The sequence below is a fragment of the Myotis myotis genome, unplaced genomic scaffold, assembly GCF_014108235.1.
Source record: "Myotis myotis isolate mMyoMyo1 unplaced genomic scaffold, mMyoMyo1.p scaffold_m19_p_2, whole genome shotgun sequence".
Classification (NCBI taxonomy): Eukaryota; Metazoa; Chordata; class Mammalia; order Chiroptera; family Vespertilionidae; genus Myotis; species Myotis myotis.
Window position 1 is genome coordinate 161674300 of NW_023416324.1, and position 26088 is coordinate 161700387.

Genomic DNA, 26088 nt, shown 5'->3' on the forward strand with positions numbered 1-26088 from the left:
TTATAGAGAAAGGGCAAATAGCAATATCTCCTCTAATTAATTCCCTTTTAATGTGCACAAATTTCATGCACTGGGCCACTAGTATGTGTGTGTGTGTGTGTGTGTGTGTGTGTGTGTGTATATATGCTTAATTAGACTTGCTTTCTGATTTAGCTAAACTTTTTCCAGCCCAGCAAAGCACCCCAACTTCTCTTTCAGAAAACTGTCAGCAACACAGCAGTAAATATCAACATGAAGCAGATTATTATATATCACACAGGAGAACAAAGGGTGAAATATTTAATTACAGCAGTCTTTGACTATATTCTGCAGTGAGAAAACCTGAAGTCATTTTGAAAGTCCACCATTTCTTATTTCTTTACAGTTGGTTTCTAAACTTTCTAAGTTCACTTTCTAAACTTCCTAAATCTCCATTTTCTGGCTAATAAAAAGAAAATAGGATTCTACTGAGTCTCCTATCTACCTACTCCAGGACTTCTGTGAGGATCAAATGAGATGAGGCATGTGAAAATGTTTCACAGACATTTGGTTAAACTGTAAAATGTTTGCACCTGGCTATAAAGCAAGTCATGTTCCTGAGCTGAAGAAACTCCAAAGAGGCTAGTCGCTAGGGAGAGGAAGCCAGGCGTTGCTACGTTACGTCATTACCTGGTACCCACAGTCACTGTTTCTGGGCTGGGCTGTGGGCCGCATTTCGCGCCATGAGGTCTTGGCAGCATTGGCTACAATTTGGTGGGATGTTGCTCTGGGGTGGTGGCAGGGCCTGTGTCCCACTTTGGGGCAAGCAGAGTGTTGCTTTGTGAGTGCCAGGTCCGCAGTGCTGTTTCTCTGTAAATGGCCAGTGTGCACCACGGCAGCTTCTGTGTTGAGCGTCTGGCCCCTGCTGGTCAGTGGGCATCATAGTGACTGGTCTGATGGTCGGACACTTAGCATATTAGCCTTTATATATATATATATATATAGTATTTAATTGTATGGATATGTCACATTTTGCTTATCCATTCATCAGTTGATGGATACTGGGGTTATTTTCAGCTCTTGGCTATTATGAATAATGCCACTATGAACATTCATGTGCATGTTTCTGTGTGGACATAACTTCTCATTTCTCTCGGTATATAACTAAGAGTAGAAGTACTAGGTCAAATGGCAACACTGTGTTTAACTTTCTGAGGAATGGCCAGACACTTTCAAAGTGGCTGCATCATTTTACATTTCTACAGCAGTATATTTATTTGTGTTCTAGTTTTTCCGTATCCTCATACCAACACTTGTAATTTGTGTTCTAGTTTTTCCATATCCTCATACCAACACTTGTAATTCCCTGGGTTTAAAAAATATTTTACTGATTGACTGACTTCAGAGAGAAGTGCTGGTTGAGGATGACCTTGCATTGTTTTCTTTGTACCTTTCTCCAACCCCTCAGTTTTGATTACCCAACCACATGAGGTAAAGGTGTTCCAGTTAGTTATGTATTCACTGGTTAGTTCTTGTATGTGCCCTGATTAGGGGTCGAACTTGCAGCCTTGGCGTATCAAAATAATACTCTGACCAACTGAACTACCCAGCCAGGGCTTTTTTTAAAAGAAAAAATTACCCATCACAGTGGGTATAAGATAGTTTTGATTGCATTTCCCCGGTGGCTAATGATGCTGAACATCCTTTCATGTGCCTTCTGGACACTTGTATATCTTCTCTGGAGAAATGTCTTTTCAAGTTCTTTTCCATTTTAAAATAGGACATTTTAAAATGGTCCATTATGATTTAATGTCTTTTTATTATTGAGTTGTAAGACATCTTTATATATTCTAGATGCAAGTCCCTTATTACACATATGATTTATTTGCAAATACTCTCTCCCATTCTGTGGTTTGTCCTTTCACTTCTTGATAGTGATCTTTTAAGCTGAAGGGGTTCAGAACAAGTCTCCCCAGAACATGCCACTGTAGCCTGCAGACAAATTTGAGCTGAAGACAGTCAAGGCCCAAAAGACCCAGGAAGAGCTTTTATACCTCCCTTTAACTGCCTAAAAGGATTCTGATGGGGGGCTTGGTCCAGAAAGAGAGCTATCATCAGAGATCACTCCAAAGAGTGTGGGCTGGGTGTGGGAAGCTGCTGGGGAGCTCAGCAGGGCCTGTTTGTTCCAAGTCCCCTCTGCGTCCCACTGTCTCTACATCCCATTGTCTCTGCATGGCATGGCGAACGTTGGTTTATCCATCTTCCTGTGAATCACCTTCCTCCCCTTTGAAGTCCCTTCTCTTAGCTCTGGATGGAATATAAGCCTCAATTGTCTGACTGCCTGTGGGTCTCATCTTTATATGTGCCACCACCCACCACCTATATACATAATTAAATGTGGTTTTATCCCATAAACTGTCTTATGTTAACTTGATTATCAGACCAAAGAACCTAAAAGGGTAGAGAAAAAATTTTGTTCCATACATTAGCAGAGAAGTTTTTAACTTTGATGCAGTCCAATCTATCTTTTTTGTTGCTTGTGCTTTTGGATATTCCTTTTCATTAAAGAAAATAAAGTCCCATTGACCGTCTTTTCTTTCCTCCAATGGCACTACCTATCATGGATTTCCCTTTCTGCTTTTTTTAGTGGTTCAGTCATATATTACGATTTAATGCTGTAAACCACCCCGAACATTCCCGAAGAGTAAAAATTGGCCCTTGCATAGCACATGCAAAGAAACAGAATTAGAGTGTGAACTCCATCACTCACCGGCAGCAGGTGACAATCAGTGCAATGCCGAGGATCAGCAGAAGCCCGCCTCCTGCTGCTGCAATCACCACGGTGATAAGCTGATAGGCTAAACAGGTTTAAAAGAAAAAGACTGGTAAGAGGTGATGAATGAATAAACGGATACACAAGTATGATTCTCCTCCCCTCCCCACCGTGACCTCACCTTTCACTTCCTGGACCCCCAGCAAGGGCTCCTCAGGGTTAGCTCTACATTTCCTAGGTCAGAGGGCGGCAGAATTTGCCACCCCAAAACATGCCTCTTTGGCATGTTTGTTATGTCTGAGAAATTGCAGACATAGGAGAAGCTCTGAAAACAGAGCATTACTTACCCGTTGGTAAGGGAGCGTTACATTAGAAAGCCCGCCTGGACCAGCAATAGAGCTATTCGCAGAGAGACCTTTTTCAGCAGAGAGATTGTCCTACTTGGCAGGGAAGCCACTGTTTGCCAAACATTTCCTCTCCTCACCTCCCATGACTTGCCTTCCCTACCCTGCAGCCCCAGGCCTCTGGTCCTACCCTTAGCTCAGGAGGGTATGTTAGCCTCAATCATCGGCTGCCTTTGGAGTCTCATCTTGTGGGACTCCCCTGTGCACATATGTAATTAAGTTTGTTCACCTGTTAATATGTTTTATTATGGTGATGTTTGGGGGTGTCAGCCAAGGACGTAGAAGGGTAGAGGAAAAGTTATTTTTCTCCCCTGCACTGTTTTCAGTCAAGTTCCTCTTTCTCAGCCACTCCTAGAATGGCTCCCCAAGTGTACCTGCGGACCAGCCCTGAGGACATTTTCACCAATCCGTGGTAAAAAGAGAAAAATGAAGGCGATAGGTGAATTTTTCTAAAACTAAATCTATCTGGTTTCAATCATTGTTCTGTCTTCTAAGACTCGGTCCTTCCTGTTTTACCCTCACTTACTATGTGTGCATTTTATTATGTGTAAATTATGCCTCCAGTAAAATTGGTTTCTAAAAACTAATGGAGAAAATAGGGAATCTTTTCTTGGCTACTTCCCACCCTTTGGTGTTGTTTCTGAGATTTTTAAAAAATGTATAGTGACAGTAAATATAAAAATTCTTAATTTGGTTTTAGGTTTTTAATTAATAAAATAAAAAGGAGGTGACCCTAGGTTAGACTCTCCAGTTTTGTAAGAAATATTACTGGCCGGTTAAGACCAGAGCTGGGAATCACTGCATATACATACCATGCTAGGCACTGAGTGGTTTCCTCAACACATACAAATGGAATTTAACTACCAAAAATTAGCAGTCACATGTGCAGGTACATATCATACATAATAATATTAATTTTTAATCCATAAATTTTATACCTGTGCATTTCTGGGAAAATCATAATTTAGTGAAGCTTATTAAATAATGATTTAAAAAAAATTAATCCTCACCCAAGGATATTTTTTTCATTTCTTCTTTTTTTTTAGATAGAGTGGAAGGAAGGGGGGGATGAGGGGGAGAGAGAGAGAGAGAGAGAAACACCAATGTGAGAGAGTCACATTGATTAGTTGCTTCCTACACACGCTCTGACTGGTTGGGGATCAAACCTGCAACCCAGGTATGTGCCCTAAACCAGAAATTGAACCCACAACCCTTCAGTGCATGGGTGGCACTCTAACCACTGAACACACCAGCAGTGCCAGATAGATTTTTCCTATGTTGTGGAAATATAATTAAAATTTTGCTCTGAGGGTCTGTGGTTCAGGATGTAAAAGTGGCCAATAGCCAGGTTTTGTATATTAAAATAAGATGGAACCATGTTCTCCATGTCTCAGGCAACACCGAAGGACAATGCGTGGAGCTGAGAGTGAGCTGACTGTGAGACAAAAGCAAATGCAAGCGAGGCAACCATTTGCTTATCCTTTATTTGAATAAACAGCACAGAAACTTGGTTATCTTGAAGACCATGAGTACTAAGATATACAGAAGACAAAGCTAAACCTTGGAAGGAGGTCATTCTCGCCCTCACCTCCAAATACATGTATTTAAACTTCGCTTTTAACAAAAGTGAAGACAAAAGACAAATCTAGATTTTCACCTCTTTCTCACCTCCACCACTACCACCCCCTAAGCTACAGTCTACTATTGATTAGACAACTGAACCGCCTCCCAACATACCTTCCTGCACCCAGTCTTGCCCACTCATTTCAAAACACAAATCTGATCATGCCATTTCCCAGCTTTAATAAACCTACAGTGAAACAAATGAGCAAACCAACCTACAGTGGCCCTCTCTGTTTCTAAAGACCAAAGTCTGGCTCCTACTCATCCCTCCACACCAAACTCAAAAACTCTCACTCCAGCAAAACAAGCAGGTGCTCAATTTAGAAGTGGCCTCACAAGTGGCTGCAGTTGTGGCAGGTTTCCCTTGAAAACAGGCAGTTTTGTCTCAGAAGAGACAGACTCAGACACACTGTGCCCAGTGCTTCTCAAACCATCTGTGGTCTAGGACCTACTTTTCTTTGCTTGTGCATTTTTATATTATTTTTAAGTAAAGAAAATAAAGTCTCATTTTATCTTTCCCTATAGGCACCAACTTTCATGAATTTCCTTTCTCCTTTTTTTTTTTTTTTGTTTTTTTTAGTGGGCCTGCAGATTCTTATTTTTTATTTATTTTTTATTGATCTTAGAGAGAGGAAGGTGGAGAAGGAGAAACATAAATGTGTGAGAGAGAAACATCAATCGGTTGTGCCCCCCCCTCACCGCCCCCGCCACCACCCATGCACCCAGATCAGGAATCCAACCCACAGCCTGCGTATGTGCCCTGACCAGGAATCAAACCTGGCCACCTTTTGGTTCATGGGACGACGTTCACCCAACTAAGCCACACTGGTGAGGGCGCTTTCTCTTTTTTATAAGGAGTCGACTGTGGAGTGACTTTGTAAAATACAACAATACTATTTTTTTAAAAGGATCCCATGGTTGGATGTCACAGCATGTGAAATTAACATCAATATTTCTAAGTTTAACATAAATGTTTCCTCTCAATTTTTGTGTTTCTTTTTGCAGCCCGATAACAGCTGGCAGATCACATTTTGAGGAGCACTGGTACACCCTCGTGCTCCTAAAACTTTCCTGTGGGTCTGAACCACCCAGAGGCTGTGCAAACTCAGATGGCTGGTCCCCACCTGAACACACTTGATTCAGCAGGTCGGGGCCTGGGCCAAGAAGAGAAGTTGTACCTCCAGCAAGCTCCGGGGGCACAGTGATGCCGCCGGCCTGCAGACCAGACTTTGGGCAGCATTGGCTTAGATTACACAGGAGAGGAGTCTTAGACTGCACATGGGCGCTGAGAAAGAGCTGGGAGGGAATTCACCAAAACGCTCATGGAAGTTAGTGCTGCCTCAAGTACTTTACTTTCTTCTTTGGGGTTTTCTATATGTCCCAGATTTTTTTAAAAAAATATATTTTTACTGATTTCAGAGAGGAAGGGAGAGGGAGGGAGAGGTAGAAACAATGAGGAGAGAGAATCATTGATCGGCTGCTTCCTGCACGCCCCTACTGGGAATTGAGCCAGCAACCCAAGTATATGCCCTTGATTGGAATCGAACTTGGGACCCTTCAGTCTGTAAGCCGACGCTCTATCCACTGAGCCAAACCAGCTAGGGCTGTCCCAGATTTTATTCATATGTGTACACACACTCATAACCTCCTCTAAATGTAGAAATTGTGTGTGTATACATAATTTATCTTATACACATATATAATTTTTTAAAGAGTATGTTTGATGTTCTTTGGCAGCCATATCACTGGAAACTTGTAATAAGTTTATGGACAACATAACCCACAGATCTTTTTTCTCATACCAGCTGTGAAGTCAGTTGATGAACTATGTGATTCTTTGGACTCAAGTACTGACTTTAGATTTATTATGAGGCCACGTGATGATGTACAGGTGCATGGGATTCAAATCAACATCAACTGTAACGCTCATCAGTTCCGCAGGCGCTCTGAAAGGTGACTTACTAACGTGAGAGAAGGCAGTGGTGTCGGCTTAAGTTTGTCTGTCTTATTCTTTCCACTTTGAGGAGATCTCCAGAATGATGGACTTGGAATTCTCAGTCTTACTTTCTTTCTTTTTTAATTGATATTTTTTAGGGAGAGAGGAAGGGAGAGGGATAGAGAGATAGGAACATCGATGAGAGAGAAACATCATTGATCAGCTGCCTCCTGCACAGCCCCTACTGGGGATCGAGCCTGAACCCTGGGCTTGTGCCCTGACTGGGAATCGAACTGGTGACCCCTTGGTTCTTGGGTTGACGCTCAACCACTGAGCCATGCAGGCCAGGCTTACTTTCTTCTTGACATCTGCTGACATTTCAGTCTTTCTCCAGCAGTGGCTCTATCTTTTCTTTATTCGTATAGTTTGATCCTCAGTTGATGTCTCTGTCATCACTGTTGGCTTTTTCATTAAGACAACCATTCTGAGCCTTGGCCTTTTCTACAGTCTATTTTGTCCTTGTTCATATGCTTATTTGGGTGGATTCTACTGGACTGTCTGCTTAGCCAGCCCTCTTTCGGGAGCTGTTCACCCCCAGTGCAGGTTATGGTGGGGTGGTCAGGCTGGCATGATATCATCCCCTGGCCACAGCAGATTGGTCTGGGAGGAAACACATGGATCAATTAGTTCCTTCACAGGAATTTCAATTTGGGGAAAATAGAGAGCTTCCTCCTTCAAACTGGCTGAACGGGTAACACACACTCAGTGACGTTTGGCGAGCCTGTTTCCAGCACGTGGTCTGGGAAGGAGAGCGCGCCTGTGCACAGCGGAGAGCGGAGATGAAGATGGGGTCCGGTGAACGAAGGCCCCGGGCCGCCAGCTGCTGTGGTCCCCACATCCCCCTGAGGCTGGAATCCCATGACACACCCGGGAGCCTTCCAATAAGCTGTCTTTGTTGCTTAAGCTGGGTAGGCTTCTTTACTCCAGAAGAGAACCTTAGCCAACGGTGACACTGTGATTTATAATAAGAAATATATACGTAGTCTTCATCCCAGTTCCAGGCAGCGCTCCTAAAACCCTTGGCAGAGGTTCTCAACCTGTGGGTCGAGACCCCTTTGGCGGTCAAACGACCCTTTCACAGGGGTCACCTAAGACCATCCTGCATATCAGATATTTACATTATGATTCATAACAGGAGCAACATTACAGTTATGAGGTAGCAACAAAAATAATTTTATGGCTGGGTCACAACATGAGGAACTGTATTTAAAGGGCCAGAAGGCTGAGAACCACTGCTTAGAGTTTCCTAAGTGATGAGAGCCCATAAAGGTGTCTTCTGTGATGTTCACGAGGTGACTTTTGGAAAGTACCTAAGGATGGGGAGTGGTTGCCAGGGGAACCAACCTTGTGATTAGAGAGTTAGAACTTTCAGTCCTACCTCCTGACCTACGGGGAGGGGAGAGGGCCTGGAGGTTGAATTGATTGCCAATAACCAATGATTTAATCAATCGTGCCTTTTTAAGAAACCTTCAGAAAAACCCAAAAGGATGGGGTTTGGAGAGTTTGGGGAGAGTCACACACTCAGAGGGCATGGAAGCTGTGCACCCCTCCCCCCACCTTGCCCTGTACACCCCTAATTCCCCACTGGCGGAGTGGGACAGCTGCGCAGGAATCTCTGGGGGAGGGAACCTTTGCATGGAAAGGATGGGCTATGAAGGGGCAGGTCGTGAATATGAAAAGGAGATGGACGAACATCTGCACCAGACAAGGGTAATCTAGGAAATGATGTGAGTTCCAGAATCACAAAAGGACAATAACCACAAAGTGGCAAAATGGCTTAGGCCAGTGGTTCTCAACCTTGGCTGCACATTAGAATCACTGGGAATCTTTTTAAAATCCTGATTTCTGGGCCCCATCCTCCGGAAATCCTGTTTCTTTGTTACTAATGTTGTGGCCTCACCCCATAACAAAGAAACAGAATTTCCGTAGGATGAGGCCCAGAAATCAGGATTTTAAAAAGACACCCAGGTGATTCTAATGTGCAGCCAAGGTTGAGAACCACTGGCTTAGAGGATGGGACTATAAGACAAACTTAAAAAGGGTAATAAGCAAACGGCGAGTTTATGATGGTCATCCACAGAGTAGGATTCCACAGAGTATGGAAAATGACATTATAATAGAGTTAGGCAAATGACAATATCGCACAGTTTACTCAAGTTACTAGCGGGTTACAAACAGTACATTCGGTGAGATCCAATTCCATACATAACGCTGGGCAGATACAGAAGACCAGTGCTTCTCAAACTTGAAAACGCACGTGAATCTGCACATTAACCGAATTCACTTCGAGTCCAGGTTCTGGTGCAGCAGGGCTGGAGTGAGGAGGTGGGAATTCTGCATTTCCAACAGCTCCTGGGAGCTGCTGCGGGTCCTGCGGACCACACTCAGCAGCAAGGATGCAGACCAGTGATGTTTCACGGATGATGACACTGTTTAGTTTAGCTTTCTTCTTCCCTGAACTTATATTTATTTTCTAGTTAACTTGGGACAAATATTAAAATCAATGGACAGGTGTTGTTTCATGTTATGAAAAAACGTATTTTAAAAAGAGAAAAAGGGTGAGCTAAACCAGGATGCCATGGGAAATAGAAGACGACTGTGAGGAGGAGACAGTATGAAATTCAAGCACAGGAGGGAGCGTGCACACCGAGGAAGAGGTGGGGCAGCAAGGGAAGGGCGAGGGGGGCATCCTGACAAGCCTGTAAGAGGATCTGGGTCCAGTGGACCCGGGGCACGAGGATTGCTGGAATCTGGGGTATAAATAGAGACGTTCCACATGGGAACATAACCAAAAGGAGGGCAGTGATGAGACAGGTGCAGACCTGAGCTGCCCAGGTGTAGGTGGCCCTGCCAGGTACACACGGGAGTCCCGCTGGCCCTCACCACCTCAGGAACTAAAGGACTTGGAAGAAGGGCCGGAGCTGCCCTTGCAGTTGAAGGACATTCTCCATGAGGAACAAGGCGTGTAATCCGGACACAATAGAGAGCTAATGGGGAAATCTGGACGGACAGGTCACAGGTTATGCCGGAACCCAGAACACAGTAGAGTTGGACGACTCCCAGGAACGTAGGAGTGAGGGAGTCTCAAGGCCATGGCTTGGCTGGACAAATCTGGGCGCCCATCTCATTGAGCTTGGGCAGAATGTGTGCCCCGGGAATGCATGGAGAACGAGCACTTGTTGTCTACAAAGAATCCAGCCCAACCACAGCCCGCAGAAGGCACTTACCACCTCTGAATGACCGCAGAAGTGGCCGCAAAGAGTGACCAGAGCCCTGTTGTTTGGCACAGAACACTGGGTGACCAGCCAGACTTCACAAGGCGCCATTGATGGGGATGAAGCTCAGGTGTTCCTGATTCCTTAACCAACGCCCAGGGCTGGTCTCTGACCTCAGGGAACGGAGCAGGTGGCAGATACTATTTGTTATCAGCCCCTCTTCGTTGCTTGGCAACACTAAAGCTAATTCAGATATCAAAGTCATAAAGTGGTGTTTACACGCCATCACTGAGTTAACACAGGCGTCACCAACAAAACGTGGCCAGGAGCTAGGCTCCATCCAGATAGCAGTGTGCCCCCTGTTGGACATGAGAGCAACTGGGATAAACAGAAAAAAGTCCCAGATCAGAGAGAAATCCTGGCTCCTTCCAAGACCACCACCCCCGCTCCCCCAAACACACACACACACAAAATGAGGAGACACAGAAACTTACAGAACAGCTCACGGTTATAGGGTTTTTCATCTCCAGGCACCCATAGTATTTAACAATCCCTGGGGGGGGGGGGGGGGGGCGGCGGCACTAGCTGCCGCTTAGGACACCCCTTTCCCTCCACCACTAGAGGGCTTTCCCCATGTCCACTTCCCTCTCTGGGTCACTCTTCCCTTCACTGAGGGGTAGGGAGCATTCTCTGGTAAATAACGATTTGGAAAGCTGTTTGACCAAAGCGGGTCCAAGTCACTGGCTCATTCTATGAGAGCCTGTCAGGGCCGAGAGGCCCCAGGGGGACGGGGCAGGTGGCACTCTCCCCTCCTGCTCCCTGGCTCCCCCCAGAGTTGCTGCAGCTCCACACTCCTCGCCCTCTTGCTCATTCACTCTTTGCCATCTGATGGGACTATATTCCAATATGTTGCTTGCAAATGTGATGCAACTCTGTTGTGATCTCCTCCCTTGCGTAAATTATTCTTTATGTTATCTACGCCTCTCTGTTTTTAATACTTCTAATGTCTTAGGGCAAGGCCCGCAGGCTTGTGGTGTAGTCCCTACTGTGAGCCCCACAACCATCTCTTCTAACGACTATGCCCGTTAGTGCTAGTGTTGCAGCGTTCGGCGAAACAAGTCTCAGATATCTTACATGTTTTACCTGACGGCTCAGCCTCCGTTTTCCACACTGAAAATCCTAGGTCTTTGGTGTATTCTTGGGTGCAAACCACTCCTCTCTCTGATCAGTTTAAGGACGCTCTAAGTTCTAGCAAAGTACTGACTCTGACCAGGGGGCCAGGGAATCCCTGATTTACAGCGTGTTGGTCATGAGTCCCGGAGGCCTGGATGCGGGATTGGGTCTGAGTGGGGGCAGTTTTGTGAGACTGAGCCCTTCACCTGCGAGGTCTGAGTGGTGTCAGAACTGCTCGATGTGAGGAAAACCCACGCATCTGATGTTAGAAGTGTCGTGAGTAAAAATCCGTTCGTAGTAACACGGAACACCATTTGGTGTGTGACGACTTGGTCCATCGTAACGAATGTCGGCACTTAAAGTTGTTTCATGATGCCCTTAGGAACTGCTGAAGACCACAGGGTCATTTACTCCACCACACAGTGGCCGCAGGTTGCTACTTTTTAAAGAAGATAATCATTAATTCTGTGGGTTCCTCCCTCTCTGTGCAGTATGGCTCTAAATATAGTTGCTTTGGAAGTACTTCTCGTCTTCCTCTTAGGCTGTCTACTGTAACCTCTGCTAGTTTGCAGTCGGGGTAAATCGGATGACCATAGTTACCAGTAATCCTAGATGGATATTTAACCCCAAATCTCTAGAGTCTGGCCTTCAAGTGGCTCCACGCTGAGTACACCAAGAGAGTGTGTACTCAGGAATGAATTTGTTTTATTTTACTTAATGTATTATTCATGTTCAAAAAAAGGTACATAATAAAACTTACTAAAAGAAAGTTTACGAGCAAAGAAAATATCATTGAGGACATAAAAAGCAAGGGGCACTGTTGGGGAACAGATATGGGACTGTTACACGTGTTAGATAAAACCGTGTCTACTTTTGGTCTAAGTAAACTTAGAATATGGACTGTTGGCATGTTTACCTATAGAATGAAGGACAAAGCGACCCTAAAATGAAGCACTGAGTGTTGTTATTCCTATTCCATCCTACACCCCAGAGTATCTTTCATAATTTTGAGGATGATTCAATTTGTCAGGTTTCCATATAAGAAAATGTCAGTGAAAGTGATTCTAAATTCATCACAACTGCTTTTTTTGTTTTCAAAGAACTAAATTAGGTGTGACACGCGCCACGCATGCACACAGCCAGCTACCACCGTCCTACCCTCTGTGCTTCGGGGAGCGGGAACATCAACAAGCAGATGCCCCGAGCCCGTCTCTAGCCCGAGCCCCGGCCATGCCTGTCCTGGAGTCTCTACCCCGCTGTGTTCTTCCCCCCTGCTGTCTGTCCTCCTCACTGCAGCCCGGCTTCATTTTCTTGTCCAAACTGCCTTCCTGCTCTAAGATCTGCTAGTTCCACAATAGAAACGGATCAGTTACTCTCCGGCTGGCCATCCAAGCCCCCAACAGCTTGGTCCCCTGTACTCTGCCAACCTCGTCCTCCACTCGCCACCTTCTTCTTTCTCTATTCCAGTGGTTCTCAACCTTGGCTGCACATTAGAATCACATGGGGATCTTTTTAAAATCCTGATTTCTGGGCCCAGTCCTCCGGAAATTCTGTTTCTTTGTTACTAATGTTGTGGCCCCACCCCATAACAAAGAAGCAGAATTTCCAGAGGACGAGGCCCAGCAATCAGGATTTTAAAAAGATTCCCAGGTGATTCTAATATGCAGCCGAGGTTGAGAACCACTGCTCTATCCTCAGCCACATCCACTTACACGCTGCCCAGCGAATACCATGGCCCAGGCTGCCCGAGACCTTTACGTTGTTCCTCCTTCTTCCTCCATACCTACCAAAGTCTCCCAACACCTCCAAACCATCCCCTCCCAGACGCAGAGATGCTTTGGAAGTACTTCTCGTCTTCCTCTTAGGCTGTCTACTGTAACCTCTGCTAGTTTGCAGTCGGGGTAAATCGGATGACCATAGTTACCAGTAATCCTAGATGGATATTTAACCCCAAATCTCTAGAGTCTGGCCTTCAAGTGGCTCCACGCTGAGTACACCAAGAGAGTGTGTACTCAGGAATGAATTTGTTTTATTTTACTTAATGTATTATTCATGTTCAAAAAAAGGTACATAATAAAACTTACTAAAAGAAAGTAAGGTGTGGCCCCTCCCTGCCTGCCTCACATCTCACATTTAATTCACTGTAGTCACACTCCCGGCCAGGCTACTGAGGGAGGTGTTTATCTCCCCACCAGCCCTCAGCCCCTGCAGAACACGTTGCTTTCCACATACCTCCCAGCACAGGGGCTGAGGGAACAGCGGATCTGGACTGAGGAGCGGGGAAGGGACAGCCACCCTGCTCGCTGACAACCCCGCCAGGCCCGCCCAGGTGGAACGGGCCCCTTCTGCATACTCACGGTTTCCACAGTTGAGACCACCAAGGCCAAATGGGCAACTGCAAGTCAACAAAGAACAAGAATGAGTCTCAAATCTCAAAAGAAATCATTGCGGCAATTCACTAAGTAATTTCTAAGTAAGGTTTGCAACAAACGCATCAGAATAAGTGAACCGGGAGCCTACCTCATGCAGGTTTCGTTTTCAAGCCTGTATCCGTCTTCACACGCTGAAAGAGAAAAGGACAGTCGGTGAAGGTGGCCACTTCCGTTGGCCTAGACTGGCAGTTCATTAAACACCAGCCAACCTAAAGTCCACAAGAATATTCTAGAACCAGAAGGCTACCAATGGCTTTAGGATTATCTGTTATCTGGGCTAAATAATGTTGTCAGCTCAACTCATAATTTTACCAAGAAAAAAAAATTAACCTCTTTGTGATTCTCAGTTTCCCATCTATAAATAATAAATAATAATAATAATATCTACCTTACAGTTTCTTGGAGGGGATTAAGTAAAATAAAGTTTAGCACAGTGCTTGACACATAGCAACCACTAAATAAACGTTTTACATTATTTTGCAACAAATGCCATGCTCTCTGGAAGTTCTCTGTGGCCCCCGGGCAGCATCACATATACAGACAAGTGCTTCACCTTCTCTAGGTCAGACCTTTAACCCGCTGCTGGCCCCACAGCCCCCACAAGGTGGTGGTGTCATCCTCTTGCCTGTGGTCCTAGGGGGCACCTGTTTTCATAAAAGACGCTTTTATCATCTGTGCAGGGGCTATAGAGATGAGCCCTAACCGGAACGGGGCCCAAGAACATAACCTTGAGCCCTCTGGTGGTACGGCTCAGGGCCCACTGCTTCCCTGAAGGGCTGTGTGTGGCCCAGCCATCCCCCTGAGTCAGTAGTTGCTGAATTTATTGGATTACAGAACACTTTCAACACTCCAGTCAGCTAAGCGAACGCCCTGAGCTACAACATAGGTTTGGGTGAAAAGCGGACAAAAAAAATGGCCCCCTCGACAAATCTGTTGCTGCAAGGAATGATAAACATTTGATTCATGATTAAGGTCTGGTATACACTGCATACAACAATCGTGGGTGAGCACAGGTACACGGTATAGAGCAGTGATCCCCGGACAGACAGCACACACGCTAACAGTGGGACGTGACACCCACAGCCTGCACGGCTGGGAAAGGGGAGGGGCCCGCCCTGCAGGCTGCGGCCAGAGATCTAGACTCCCCACACCCTCCCTCACGGATTAATGCACAATAATGTTAACTACATAGATGTGCTCAATAGTGTTCTTCCCTCTATTTTTTCATGTTAGATGTTAAAGGTCCCTAGCATCTACTTGTTGTCACAGACCACAGACGTGACTGGGGTTTTGAGGGGCGGACTGGCAAACACTGTTTGAACCACCTCTAATTCTCTCACAGCGGATCCTGAGAGCTGTGGACCTGGACCGCACGGCATGGACTCCGTGGAATCGCTTTTCCTGATCCACATCCTCTTGCACTCAGAGCTCCCTGGTGTGAGCAGCAGCCCGGCAGGCCTGACGGGAGTTACTGTGGGGTGTCATGGACCGCGCTGCCACGATACCGCTCAGTCACCTCCCGAGGAGGACGCCCAGCACTTCTCTAGCCTTCGGAGTCTGGAAAGGTGGGGTGCTCCTCAAGCTGTGCTGTATGTTACGGTCCGCTCCTGTTTTCAGAATCAGGCTTCTCTGTCCCAGTGTCCAGGATGCTCGGAATGCAGACGAGTGGCCTGCCTCTAGCGAACAGGCAGGGCCGGATGGTCTATCTTTCTGCAGAGTCACTTTCCTTCCAGTCTCAGCAGAGCAGTCGTTTTATTTCTCCTTCAACCCGATTTACCTTTTAAGTGAAATCTCATTTTGCTACATGAATTTTCATTTCGGTGCTTCAGTTCCTTTTGGCAACAAGGTCTAGCATAATCACATCCCATGAAGGAAGGGGGACGGCGCTGCCGGAAGCCGGTCTATCCTTGCTGCTTGACACAGTCGCTGCAGGAAAGAAACATCTGCACAGCATATGTTTCAAGGGACCTGGCGTATATAGCATACTGTTCTTAATATGTTTGCTCCCCTTAGCGCTGTGTGTTTTAACCAAGGTCACCTCTCCGAGAAAGGTTGTTTCCCCAGGTAGGAATTTTTCCCTGAAGTCAGGGAGGGGATGCCTCTCCTAGAAAGGTTGTTTCCCCAGGTAGGAATTTTTCCCTGAAGTCAGGGAGGGGATGAAACTCCTTAACTAAGTGCCAGGCGAGTAGTTAATCACTACAAACAATCATGCTTAAGCTACATAATCTTTACTCCCTGGAATGGAGATAAGAAACGCCCTAACTTTTGTAATAGAAATTGACAGGATTAAAATCAACTGGGATAAATACGGATGTAACAAGACAATAAACAGCAGAACCTCTCTGGAGATCCAGACCAGAACTTGGCTGGAGATCCTGGCTAGAGATCCTGGCTAGGCTGTTGATCAACTAACTCCGTCTCCGTGTCATTCCTTCTTCGCCGACTCCATCCACACCTTTGGGGACCCCTGGACCTGCTGGGGTTGGACCCCGGCACGGCGCCTCTCCCCTAACCCTGTGACACCTTCGAGCTCTCCACGCCCCGCCTCATGTGGGGCCTTCCCTAAGGAACAAGCCGAGCATGCCTGCCTCTGGGCGTGGGAAGCAGCATGTGTGGCAGTCCTCCTGCTACGGCCGGTCACGGACGGGAAGCTGCCCCTGGAGGCCACGGCTCTGCCCCCAGTGACATCCCCACCCAGGGCGGCACCAAGGCCCGCTGACGTCACACCAGTCAGTTCTACGAAAACACCTCTTCCTGGAAGTGTTTTCACATCAGATCTACCTCCCAACCCTCATCTGCTGGGTGGGAGCTTCCAGGCCATGACTGTCATCTGGGCACACGTAACGCCCATCTGTTGCCCGGCCTGCGTGCGGGCTGCTGGGCTGGGCTGTTTTCACGTAGCTTCGGAAGTATCCAGACTCCAGACATGATGATGTTTCTTTATTCGAATGGGCTCATTTGGTCATTCATCGAAGACTGAGGCGACCGTGGGCACGGTGCTGTTCTAGGCACTGCAGCGCGCCTCATGGCCACCCCCGAGGAGCTCTGACCCACGGAGCATGAAATGAACGTGGGACTAACTAACATATATGTCCAGTTGGGCTTCTGCGCTGATATGGAACACAATAAAATTCAAGCCTCTGTCCTTTTAAGAAAAATAAGTGGTAGAGTCCTAAACACTCTTGTTCTCTTGCAGGAAACTAACTCAAGCCCTGCCAGTCTTGCCCTGCCATTGCTGCCCTGTGATCCACTGTTCACTCGGCGGACATTGCTAAACCCCGCAACATGCTGAGCGTGTCCTGGACCCAGGCACCGCCCTCAAGGGACTTGCCGTCTGGGGAGAGAAAGAGACCTGCGAACAGGGAGCTGGAATTCATCACGAAGCCTGTATGATGGAAGGAGGCTGCGATGGCTGTCCGAAGGTCACCTAGTTTAATCTTACAGACAGTTAAAGTCTGGTAAAGGCACTGTACAGGCGTGTGAGACACTAAGTGTGTGTGTGTGTGTGTGTGTGTGTGTGTGTGGGTGTGTGGGCACTGCTGTGAGAGAATTAGAGATGGTTTAAACAGATGACAGAGAACAACGCAGCTATGCTACTGTACAAATATGAACTGCAGAGATTTAGAAAATACACCCGCAACTCTATCTCCCATTTATACAGGGGGCTGACCCCTGATTTGCAGTGTCCAAAGGGGACTCACTCTAAATACCTCTGTGCTCCAGCACCAGTGGCCAGAAGATGTCACTGCTGACCCATCAGAACCCAGCAGACAGGGCTGTGACCAAGGAGATCCCTCATGTACTCATCAAAGGCCTGATGGCTACAGACGAAAATCTAACTGCAGAAATGAGGCTGCAGAGGCCCTTGGCAGTAAGCCCACAAGCTAACCACGGGTTCTTTAGGCTGCTTCTTGGGTCATCTCTGGATAAACCCAGATCGCCGGGGCCTGTGTCGTTGCATTTGAAAACCTCTGACAGCTATGCCATCACTAATGCTTGTCTGCAGGCGACACAAATAGGAAACTGCTGACTCGGAAGCAGAGGGGAAGTGGCCCGGGCCAGCCAGGGGCAGAAGTGGCCACCAGACGCTCCAGAGACGCGGCATACAGGGCCGGCACTCTAGATGCCTGCACCTCTGCCCACTCCCCTCTCCCTCCCGACAGCCACGCTGCCCCAGCGGATGGATTTTAGCAGAGGTCACCTTCCCGCAAGGCTCAGTGTCTACGAAGGGCGAGGAACATTCGGCATTAACCCAGATAAGACGGAATTAGGAAGTGACATCTCTTTGTATGAGGGCGGCAGCCTGACGTGCTGAGGAACACGGTGAAGCTGCCCATCACGGAGCACTGGCCCTCTTCTCAGCGCCCACCGCAGCGCCTGCGTACAGAGCGGAGGACGTCCATGAACCTAAGCCACCGGATCTGACGCTCAGGACGAGCGCGCTGCCCTCAAATGTATTTTTATCCTCTCCTGACAGAATGAGTCCTCCAGCGGGCGGTCCTGACAGCTGTAAGTGGCATGCCACTTTTTGCAAATATGCGATTTGACTCTGATTCCAGGACACCTATCACCAGCCAGTGTTGGCTGCTGCAGTCCTTCCGAGTCAGGGTCCTCCGCACTCTGGGCCTGGGCTCCACCCAACACTCACTGAGCAGCCTCTGATCTCAAACTACACGAACTTAAGCCTCACCTAAAAGGTTTGCGGAATTAGCTTTCTGTCCTTAAATACTTTATGAAACCTTTAAAAACTAAGGCTCATTGTTCGACAACAGCCACCTGGGTAAAATACAAGAGCAATGTGGATGGCTTCCACAGGACCACCGTATGTACATGTTGCCCTCTTTAATTCTTAGACGATCAATGAAGCATCCCTACACCCATGTCACAGAAGAGGAAACAGGTCCAGCAAAGTGGAGGCCAAGGTGGGCTCTGACCCACTTGGGCCACAGCTGCTGCTAAAAGGTACAGCCTGACTCCACGCTTGTATCACCATTTTAAAAGATTAGCGGACAATAGAGCAAAGCTTTGGGAATTAAAACAATAATTTTTCTAACTTCCTTAAAGTGGAAAGAAAAAAGAAAAGGCGTTGCTGGTCACAGGCATTCCATTCTCTTTACTTTCCCTTTGAATCCAGGGGCCAGGCCAGCGCAGGGTCAGAGATAATGCTGCTATTCCAAGGAGGTAATGTATTCCAGCCGGCTGCGCGCCAAACAACAAGGGCTGGTTACCCCCAGCCTAGAGCAGGCCACTGAGCGGGAGGAGCCCCGGCAGAGAAAAGCAAGGCGCACAGAGCCCGAGAAGAGAAGCGCAGGCACCTCGGCAGGAGTGGTCCATCTTGTTGAACTGGAAGTAGCCCGACTTGCACTGGCACAGCGCCACCCCGTCCAGGTCCGTGCAGACAGAGGTCTCCTTGTCACATTCCGGGGTCTTCCGCTTGCACAAGCTGCCCGCTGGGATGGAAAACAAGACAGTAAAACCACACAAAGCCTCCTCCACCTCAGACCTTAAGACGCAGGAACTTCCTATGTCCAGAGGCTCCGAGGACAGGTTCCCAAAAAGCCTGCCGGTGCACGCTCCTTGCCCAGGTCCCTTCTGCCTTCTGCCCCTCCTCCCCCGTGTCGGCCCCAGGCCTCTTTACTGAGCGTTCACACAGCATGCGGAGATGGAGAAGCCCAGAGGAAACAGCTGGCCCCAGCTCCGGGTCACTGCACGGATGGCCCTCGAAGGTGTGGGATCTTCTCGAGTAAGGACTGCGGGGGGAGATCACAGACACCCAGGAGCCGAGACCATGCTCCACGGAGAAGGCTGAGGGGCAGACCTGCCTCGAGCTGAAGGCGCCTCAGCCTGTGTCTGTGCAGCCTGGGAGGCTCACCTGACAACAGACGGTCCGAGGGGCAGTGGAAGATGACCTGGGCTCTGCGGGCTGTAGTTTCATCGTGTCCCCTGCCTGCTTCCCCACTACATCGACTATGTCTCCCGGTTTATTCATCTCTGGGTCTCCAGCACCACACAGTGCCTGATACACATGCAGAAGGTGCCGTCGGACCTCCAGTCACCGCGTCACCATGAGAGACAGGCAGGCCGCGAAGGCATGCATCTTTCAGGCTTCCTATCTCCTTCGCTTGAAGGCCCTGTTTCTTCCAGGTGTACCCACCTGGCTGTGTCCAACCCTGGTGTGTGGGCCATGTTCATTTCATGGATGATAAAGCACCATTTTCATTATCAAAAAGCTCTCAGATTGGGCATGTGGCTTCTCTGGGATTGTACACACTGGACCCTCTCTGGGACTGTACACATTGGACCCTCTCTGGGACTGTACATATTGGACCCTCTCTGGGATTGCACACATTGGGCCCTCTCTGGGATTGTACACAGCAGACACAATGAGGGTACATTCTACCACTTAACATAAGTCCCTCCCAAAAACGACACATGTAATTGGGGTACACAGACAATAGAACAAAACTATGAAACCAACAGGAGAGTAAGCAGTTAACTTAGACCCGTGTACAGGGCAAAGCAAGCCTGTCATGTGCTGCTGCTGTTGGCAGACAAGAGCAAGTCCAGATGGGGGGAGAGCCACGGAAGGGCAATGTGTACATTGTGCTGTGAGGATGGTCTCCCCTCTCCCACCTTAAGGAAGACACCAACCTATTCAGAAACCAGTTCTTAACACAGCACGGCAAAACTGTCCCTGCCTAGGCCAGTCTGATGACAGGAGCTGATGCCCACACAGTGTGGGGGTGGGGGAGTCGGATGGCGGTCCCAGCATTAGCCTCCTTTTCTGAGTCCTGAGAGCTTGGGGCCTGGTGGATGGCCTGGTCACAGGGAGGTAAGTTTAGGACACAATTTCGGTTCTCAACACCAAGTTTCCTGTCTTTATCAGTGGAGGCTGACGTGCTAAATCAGAACCCTGTTTGTGTGTGTGATAGAATTTCCTTTGTTTATTGTGAAAAGCCTGTATTTAAGGGAGAAAAATAAAAAATGAAAAATCTCACCAAGCCTACACTGCAAAGCTGGCAGCAGAGAGGTCCTAAACCCCCGGCAATCACTCATCTCTACTTTCTGAAGGTGCTGCCAGCCCTCAAGCCTTAATCTGAAGGAATACCTCCAGGGCCAGGCAGCCTGGCCAGCTCCAGCCTTGTCCAGCGGCCAGCCTGAGTGCCTGGCCTGATTAGATATTCTCTGGAAGCCCGTCATGTTTTCCTTTCATCCTGCCCCTTAATCCAGTGTCCTGGCTAACTACTCGCCCAGCACGGAGGCAGATTCCTGGGAACGCAAGGGAAGCTGGCCCTGCCCATGCAATGGAGGAGCTGCTATCCTAAAAATTCTCAAAGAACAGAATTTTTCTACCGTAAATCCATCAAACGGAACCACGCAGAATCCCATTTTCATTGGAAGCCTGGCGATGTGATTGTTCTACATCCCCAGTTCCCATGGTCCTTTCTGGGCATGACATCCGCCGGACAGACAATGGGAACTTATGTAGGTCTAAGGCTGAGACCCTGCCAGGGGGATTTCCAAGGATTCTAAACCTCTGGAGACACGAGAGCTGCAAGGTTCCGAAAGGAGAGGAAGTAGGTATTTTGTGAACTGAAGGGTCAAAGCCCGCCGTTCCCATGGCCGCGTCCAGAGTAGTCGGTGCTGCCCAGATGTTGGAAACACCCAGATGGCAGAGCCTGAGAGCTCCCTCCCGTCACGCCTGCCTCCCTAGCACTCAGAAAGGAGGGCGACAGACCATGCTGGGTGTGTTGGCAAAACCTGGAGAAGCCCTGGGATTAAGAACAGAGATGTGAGCCCGCATTGAGCCAAGATGCCTGGCTGTCTCTGTTTTTACAAGCTCTGGAAGGAGAGACGAAGTATGGGGACCAGCACATGTGGGGATGTGGGAGTATGTGGGATATTTCTGTATCTTATTCTCAATTTTTCAGTGAACCTAACAATGCTCTAAAAAAATTAAAGTCCTAAAAAAATAAAAAAGAAGAATGGGACCCCAATAAGGAAACAGGTGCTTTCCCATGATCCACACATATCCACACTGGAAGAATGGGAGTCAGAGAGGGGGCAGGACTGCTCTAAACAGGACCTTACGAAGCCAAGGATTTGTCCACTTGATTTGCAAGGCATGCAATGCATTTACTGGGGACAAAACATAACCTCACACCACGCTGACCACCTAGGATGCACTCGGTAAGTGTTGACTGAATTGAAAGGTCCCCTTCCTACTCGCCACGGAGGCCAAATGGGGACCCTGAATCACAAAAACAAACAGAGCAAAACCAAAGAGCTCTTGACTCAGAGTTTAGAGCAGTCAGTCCACTGGGACATGAAGTTTTAAGCTAACTCCCCAGTGATGCTGAATGACAGCAACTGCCACCTACAACTTAGGTCCAGCATCGGGGCCCAGGTGGGAGGCCCACCCAGACGCCACCTCCTAACCGTGCAGGGAATGAGCTTGGCCGAGCCGCTTTGATCACTTAGGAGACGGCAGCAGGGACAAGCCTCTTTGCGAGGCAGCCCTTTGATTCCAGCCGTTTTCCCATCCCAGAGGCAACACCTCCCTCTAAGACCCAAATGTGAACTTGTCTCTAATCCCTCATTTCATCTGCTTTCCCCTAGATGCACCGCAGCAGCTTTTGACAAAACAGATAAAGCCCGAACAAGAATGGGGAGATTATCCTGACTGACACTGGGCAGCTGGCGAACGTCGTCTGGTCTTGTGTCTGTGCACTGGTAGTCTGCAAACCAACACACATGGCAGGTCACACTGCCCGGGCTACTGTTACTTAATGGTATATCACCATGACGGTTTGGGGTATTGACAAGCAGGTACATTCTGTGTGAACGTCTGCCTCCCCAGAGAGAGTAGGAGTTTTTCAAGAGAAAGAAGAGTGGTTTCTGCTTCATTACATCAGCTCCCGTGTAGGAGTAGAAGGGGCAGCAGGCCAAGGACCAGGTGACTTCAAGACTGTGCATGTGTGCCCTAGCTGGTTTGGCTCAATGGATAGAGCGTTGGCCTTTGGACTGAAGGGTCCCAGGTTCGAGTCCAGTCAAGGGCACATGCCTGGGTTGTGGGCTTGATCTCCAGTAGGGGGCATGCAGGAGACAACCAATCAATGATACTCTCTCATCATTGATGTTTCTATCTCTCTCTCCTTCTCCCTTCCTCTCTGAAATCAATAAAAATATTTTTTTTTTAAAAAAAAGACTGTGCATGTGCACACCTGCATGTACAAAGCTCCACAGACATGAAGGTCCTTCACTTAACACCTGCTTCAAAGATAGCTTGGCTCTGTGACGAGCTCTCTTGAACTTGAGCCCCAATTGCCTTCCATTTCTATCCCAGATGTGTGCCTAACCGTATGGGGCAGGGGGTCATCCCAGAGGGCCGTTCTCTCACCTCTAAAGATGCGCCTCTGAGATCCCAAGAGCTGGCAGACCTCAGCAGAAGACCTGCAGGAGTTGGCACACCTCTGCATCCCGTCGGCCAGGTCAAACAGCGTCACGTTGGAGGCCAGGGAGAAGGTGGTCTGCAGCGACAGGACCACGGCGCTGGACTCTCTACGGGCAAAGCGTGTAGGTTTTTAATTGCTCTAAAATGACACGTGGGCCCCAAGGCTTTTGGAAAATGAGCCGTTATCTCCATTGTCCGGTGAGGGAATGGGGCGGCATGAAGGTCCAGTGACTTTGGCCCTGGGTCACCCTGTGGCTTGGTCAAAACAGGGCCCGGGTTTATTGCTGCCACCCATGGGCGAATATCCTCCCCTTTCTATAGTCTGGTTCACAGGCGAATGCACTTACCCTGAAGCACGAACTGTGGATCGGGTATAACCAGGTAACATTGAAAAACACATATTCAGCTGAAAGGAAGAACAGGTTTGTCGTTAACCATGAGCTAGACAAAAGCCTTAGGGCTGGAACCGATTTCCTATTCTCGGTGTTAAACGGGCATTTTCCAGCCATCAAGTTATCAGCAGGGGGCTTTACAGAGGAGGGTGTCCTCTTTGTGTTCCCTTCTTAAACGCCTTCCTGCTCCTATTCTGTGGCCCCGTGAGTACAAAGGGAGAGAGGCAGATAGTGAATCAGTGGGGCAAGTCTTGGCAGGGGCGGATGTTCTGAACAGCGCCCTTGGATGCAAAACATCTTCAAAGCGGCAGATCTCTTCTAAGACCCAGGAGACCTTCAAAAAACTCCAAGGCAACTGTTTATTTGGACTTCACACAGTGAGCAAGCCTCATGAAAAGGCTGGTTCCTTTCTGCGGCCCCAGGTCTGGCAGGCCCCAAGCAGGCCCCTCCTGATGTACAGCGGGTTGACCCAACTCAAAGACAGGTCCCTCGGCAAACATGGGCAATTACATTACGTGGGTCAAGGACCCTTTTGTTGAGAGCAAATTAAGAGTTACTCTGCCTGTTTGCCTTGTGCCCTCAGAGAGAGCAGGAACCCCCTCAGGGTGTAAAGAAAGCACCAGGCCTGCTTCCCTGCCCCCCCACCCCACCCCACCCCCACTTTGGGGCCAGGGATTCCTTCTAGGCAGCAGAAGGTCTCAATACCTTGGGCAGTGCAGACGCACCTGGCCTCACGGCCCATGTCAGGTACATCTCGCTCTTCAGAAGAAGGATTCAAACAAGGATGTTACCAGACGTTTATGGCTTCGTATGACACTGCTTTGTATTTTGATAGGCAGTGATTCATCACTAGCATCAGTTCTTAAGCTTTCCCCCTCCCAGGTAAAGACAGAAGTGGCGCGTTTCAGAACAGAATGGCATCTTGGGAAGGGCCACCTGAGTGGCTTCTCCAGTCACTGCCTAAATCTCCACTATTTCCTGGGGTGGGGGTGGGGGGGCGTGTCACTTCACTAACAAGTGATGGGCTGACACTGGGTCCAACTTAAGCCAGAGCAGCCTCGGAGCGCTGTGTAGTGGAAGGTCTGCCCCCGTGCACGGCGCTCTCAGCCCTGTGCTATCTTACAAGGAAAGACTGACCGAGGCAGGTGTGGTGGGGTGACAAGAATACCAGGTATAGGGTTAGAAGATGTAAAAGTAGACAAAAACCTGCCATATAGTAAAAATTAAACCCTGCCTCAAGAGAGGTCTGGCCTTAGGCTCCTGGGAGGCAACCTCTAAGCCTTTGGAATGGCCTGCCTTTGTTTACCCCCGGGGCCTGGGCCACTCCAGATCGTCTAACAGCGTGATTGATGGTGAGGGCTTTGAGTTATAGGGTAACCCCTGGACCTCCAGCGGGGCTGGGGCCCGAGGTCAGCCCTTCGGGCAGTTGGCCATGTCTAGGTATTGGCTCTAACGTTAGTGCCTGTGCTGCTGAAGCGAGCACAACATATTGGCTCTAGACACCAAGACTCAGGTGCGCTTCCCTGGCTGGCACACTCCATGAATATTGCGCACATCACAGCCCAGAGGCGTTAACCCTGTTCGTGGCCCCGTGGGGAGAGGACGGCCAAAGCACCGCATCTGGAACCCTCCGGGGCCCTGTCCCACGCCTCTCTTCCTTGGCTGGCTGTGACCTGGACCCGTTCACTGTAATGAACCATAACCGCGGTGTAACAGCTTCAGGCGCCATCTGTGAGTTCTAGTGAATTGTCAAATCTGAGGGTGGCCTGGGGATCTCTGAATTTGCAACTGGTGTCAGGCCAGAGGATGGTCTGGCGGCCTGTTCCCTAACCTGGCACCTGCTCAGTGTGAGCTCAGGCAGCATCGTCAGCTTCCAGGACCTCCGTTTTCCATCAGTCACGGTGTCAGAATACCTTAGTGAGGCACCTGTCACACCCTGTCAGAGCAGACGCGCAGGAGATACGGAAACAGAACTGCCATCTAAAGTTTGCAAATAAATTCCACAGTCCTGTAAAGTCCTCGAGGTTTTGGCTAGTACTCTAACTCTCACCCATACGGAACAAGTAAAACTGAAATCAGAAATAGACTGATCTCTAAAACTTATTTTAATGGCAAACTTTGGTTTTCTAGACACTAAATCTTAGACTCACATAGCAGCCAAGAGGCAAAATATACTGTTTCATTTCATCTCTTCTTTCTTCCTCTCCATTTTCCTTCCTTCCTCCCTCCCTCCCTCCCTCCCTCCCTCCCTCCCTCCCTCCCTCCCTCCCTCCCTCCTCTCTTCCTTCCTTCTTGTTTCCCTGACAAAAAGTAAGCCGAGAGGGAAAGAAGAATAAAAGGCCCCTTGATAATCTATGTCAGTGGTTCTCAACCTTCCTAATGCCGCGACCCTTTAATACAGTTCCTCATGTTGTGGTGACCCCCAATTTCATTGTTACAAATTGAACATAATTAAAGCATAGTGATTAATCACAAAAACAGTATGTAATTATATATGTGTTTTCCGATGGTCTTAGGCGACCCCTGTGAAAGGGTCGTTAGGCCCCCAAAGGGGTCTCGACCCACAGGTTGGGAACCGCTGCTCTATGCAATGAAACCTCCCCCTGGGTAACCAGGACTGACTGCTCCGCTTTGGCACTCCCTTGAAGGAAAAGGGCGCTATCCTCTC

General features: G+C 48.4%; 1 protein-coding gene across 5 annotated transcripts in view; it reads right to left on the minus strand.

Moving 5' to 3' along the window:
* Positions 1 to 26088, minus strand: part of HEG1 (heart development protein with EGF like domains 1) — an 89349-nt gene that overhangs the window by 10601 nt on the left and 52660 nt on the right. For 4 of the 5 annotated variants that reach the window (XM_036349280.1, XM_036349279.1, XM_036349277.1 and 1 more), the window contains 6 exons: positions 23376 to 23434; positions 22975 to 23135; positions 18890 to 19024; positions 13663 to 13705; positions 13500 to 13537; positions 2729 to 2816 (listed from right to left, as the gene is read on the minus strand). In XM_036349280.1, coding sequence (XP_036205173.1) covers positions 2729 to 2816; positions 13500 to 13537; positions 13663 to 13705; positions 18890 to 19024; positions 22975 to 23135; positions 23376 to 23434 — 524 coding nt within the window. Of the gene's footprint in view, positions 1 to 2728; positions 2817 to 8795; positions 10348 to 13499; positions 13538 to 13662; positions 13706 to 18889; positions 19025 to 22974; positions 23136 to 23375; positions 23435 to 26088 lie in introns of those variants that run through there. The other variant, XM_036349278.1, reaches the window with a different exon arrangement.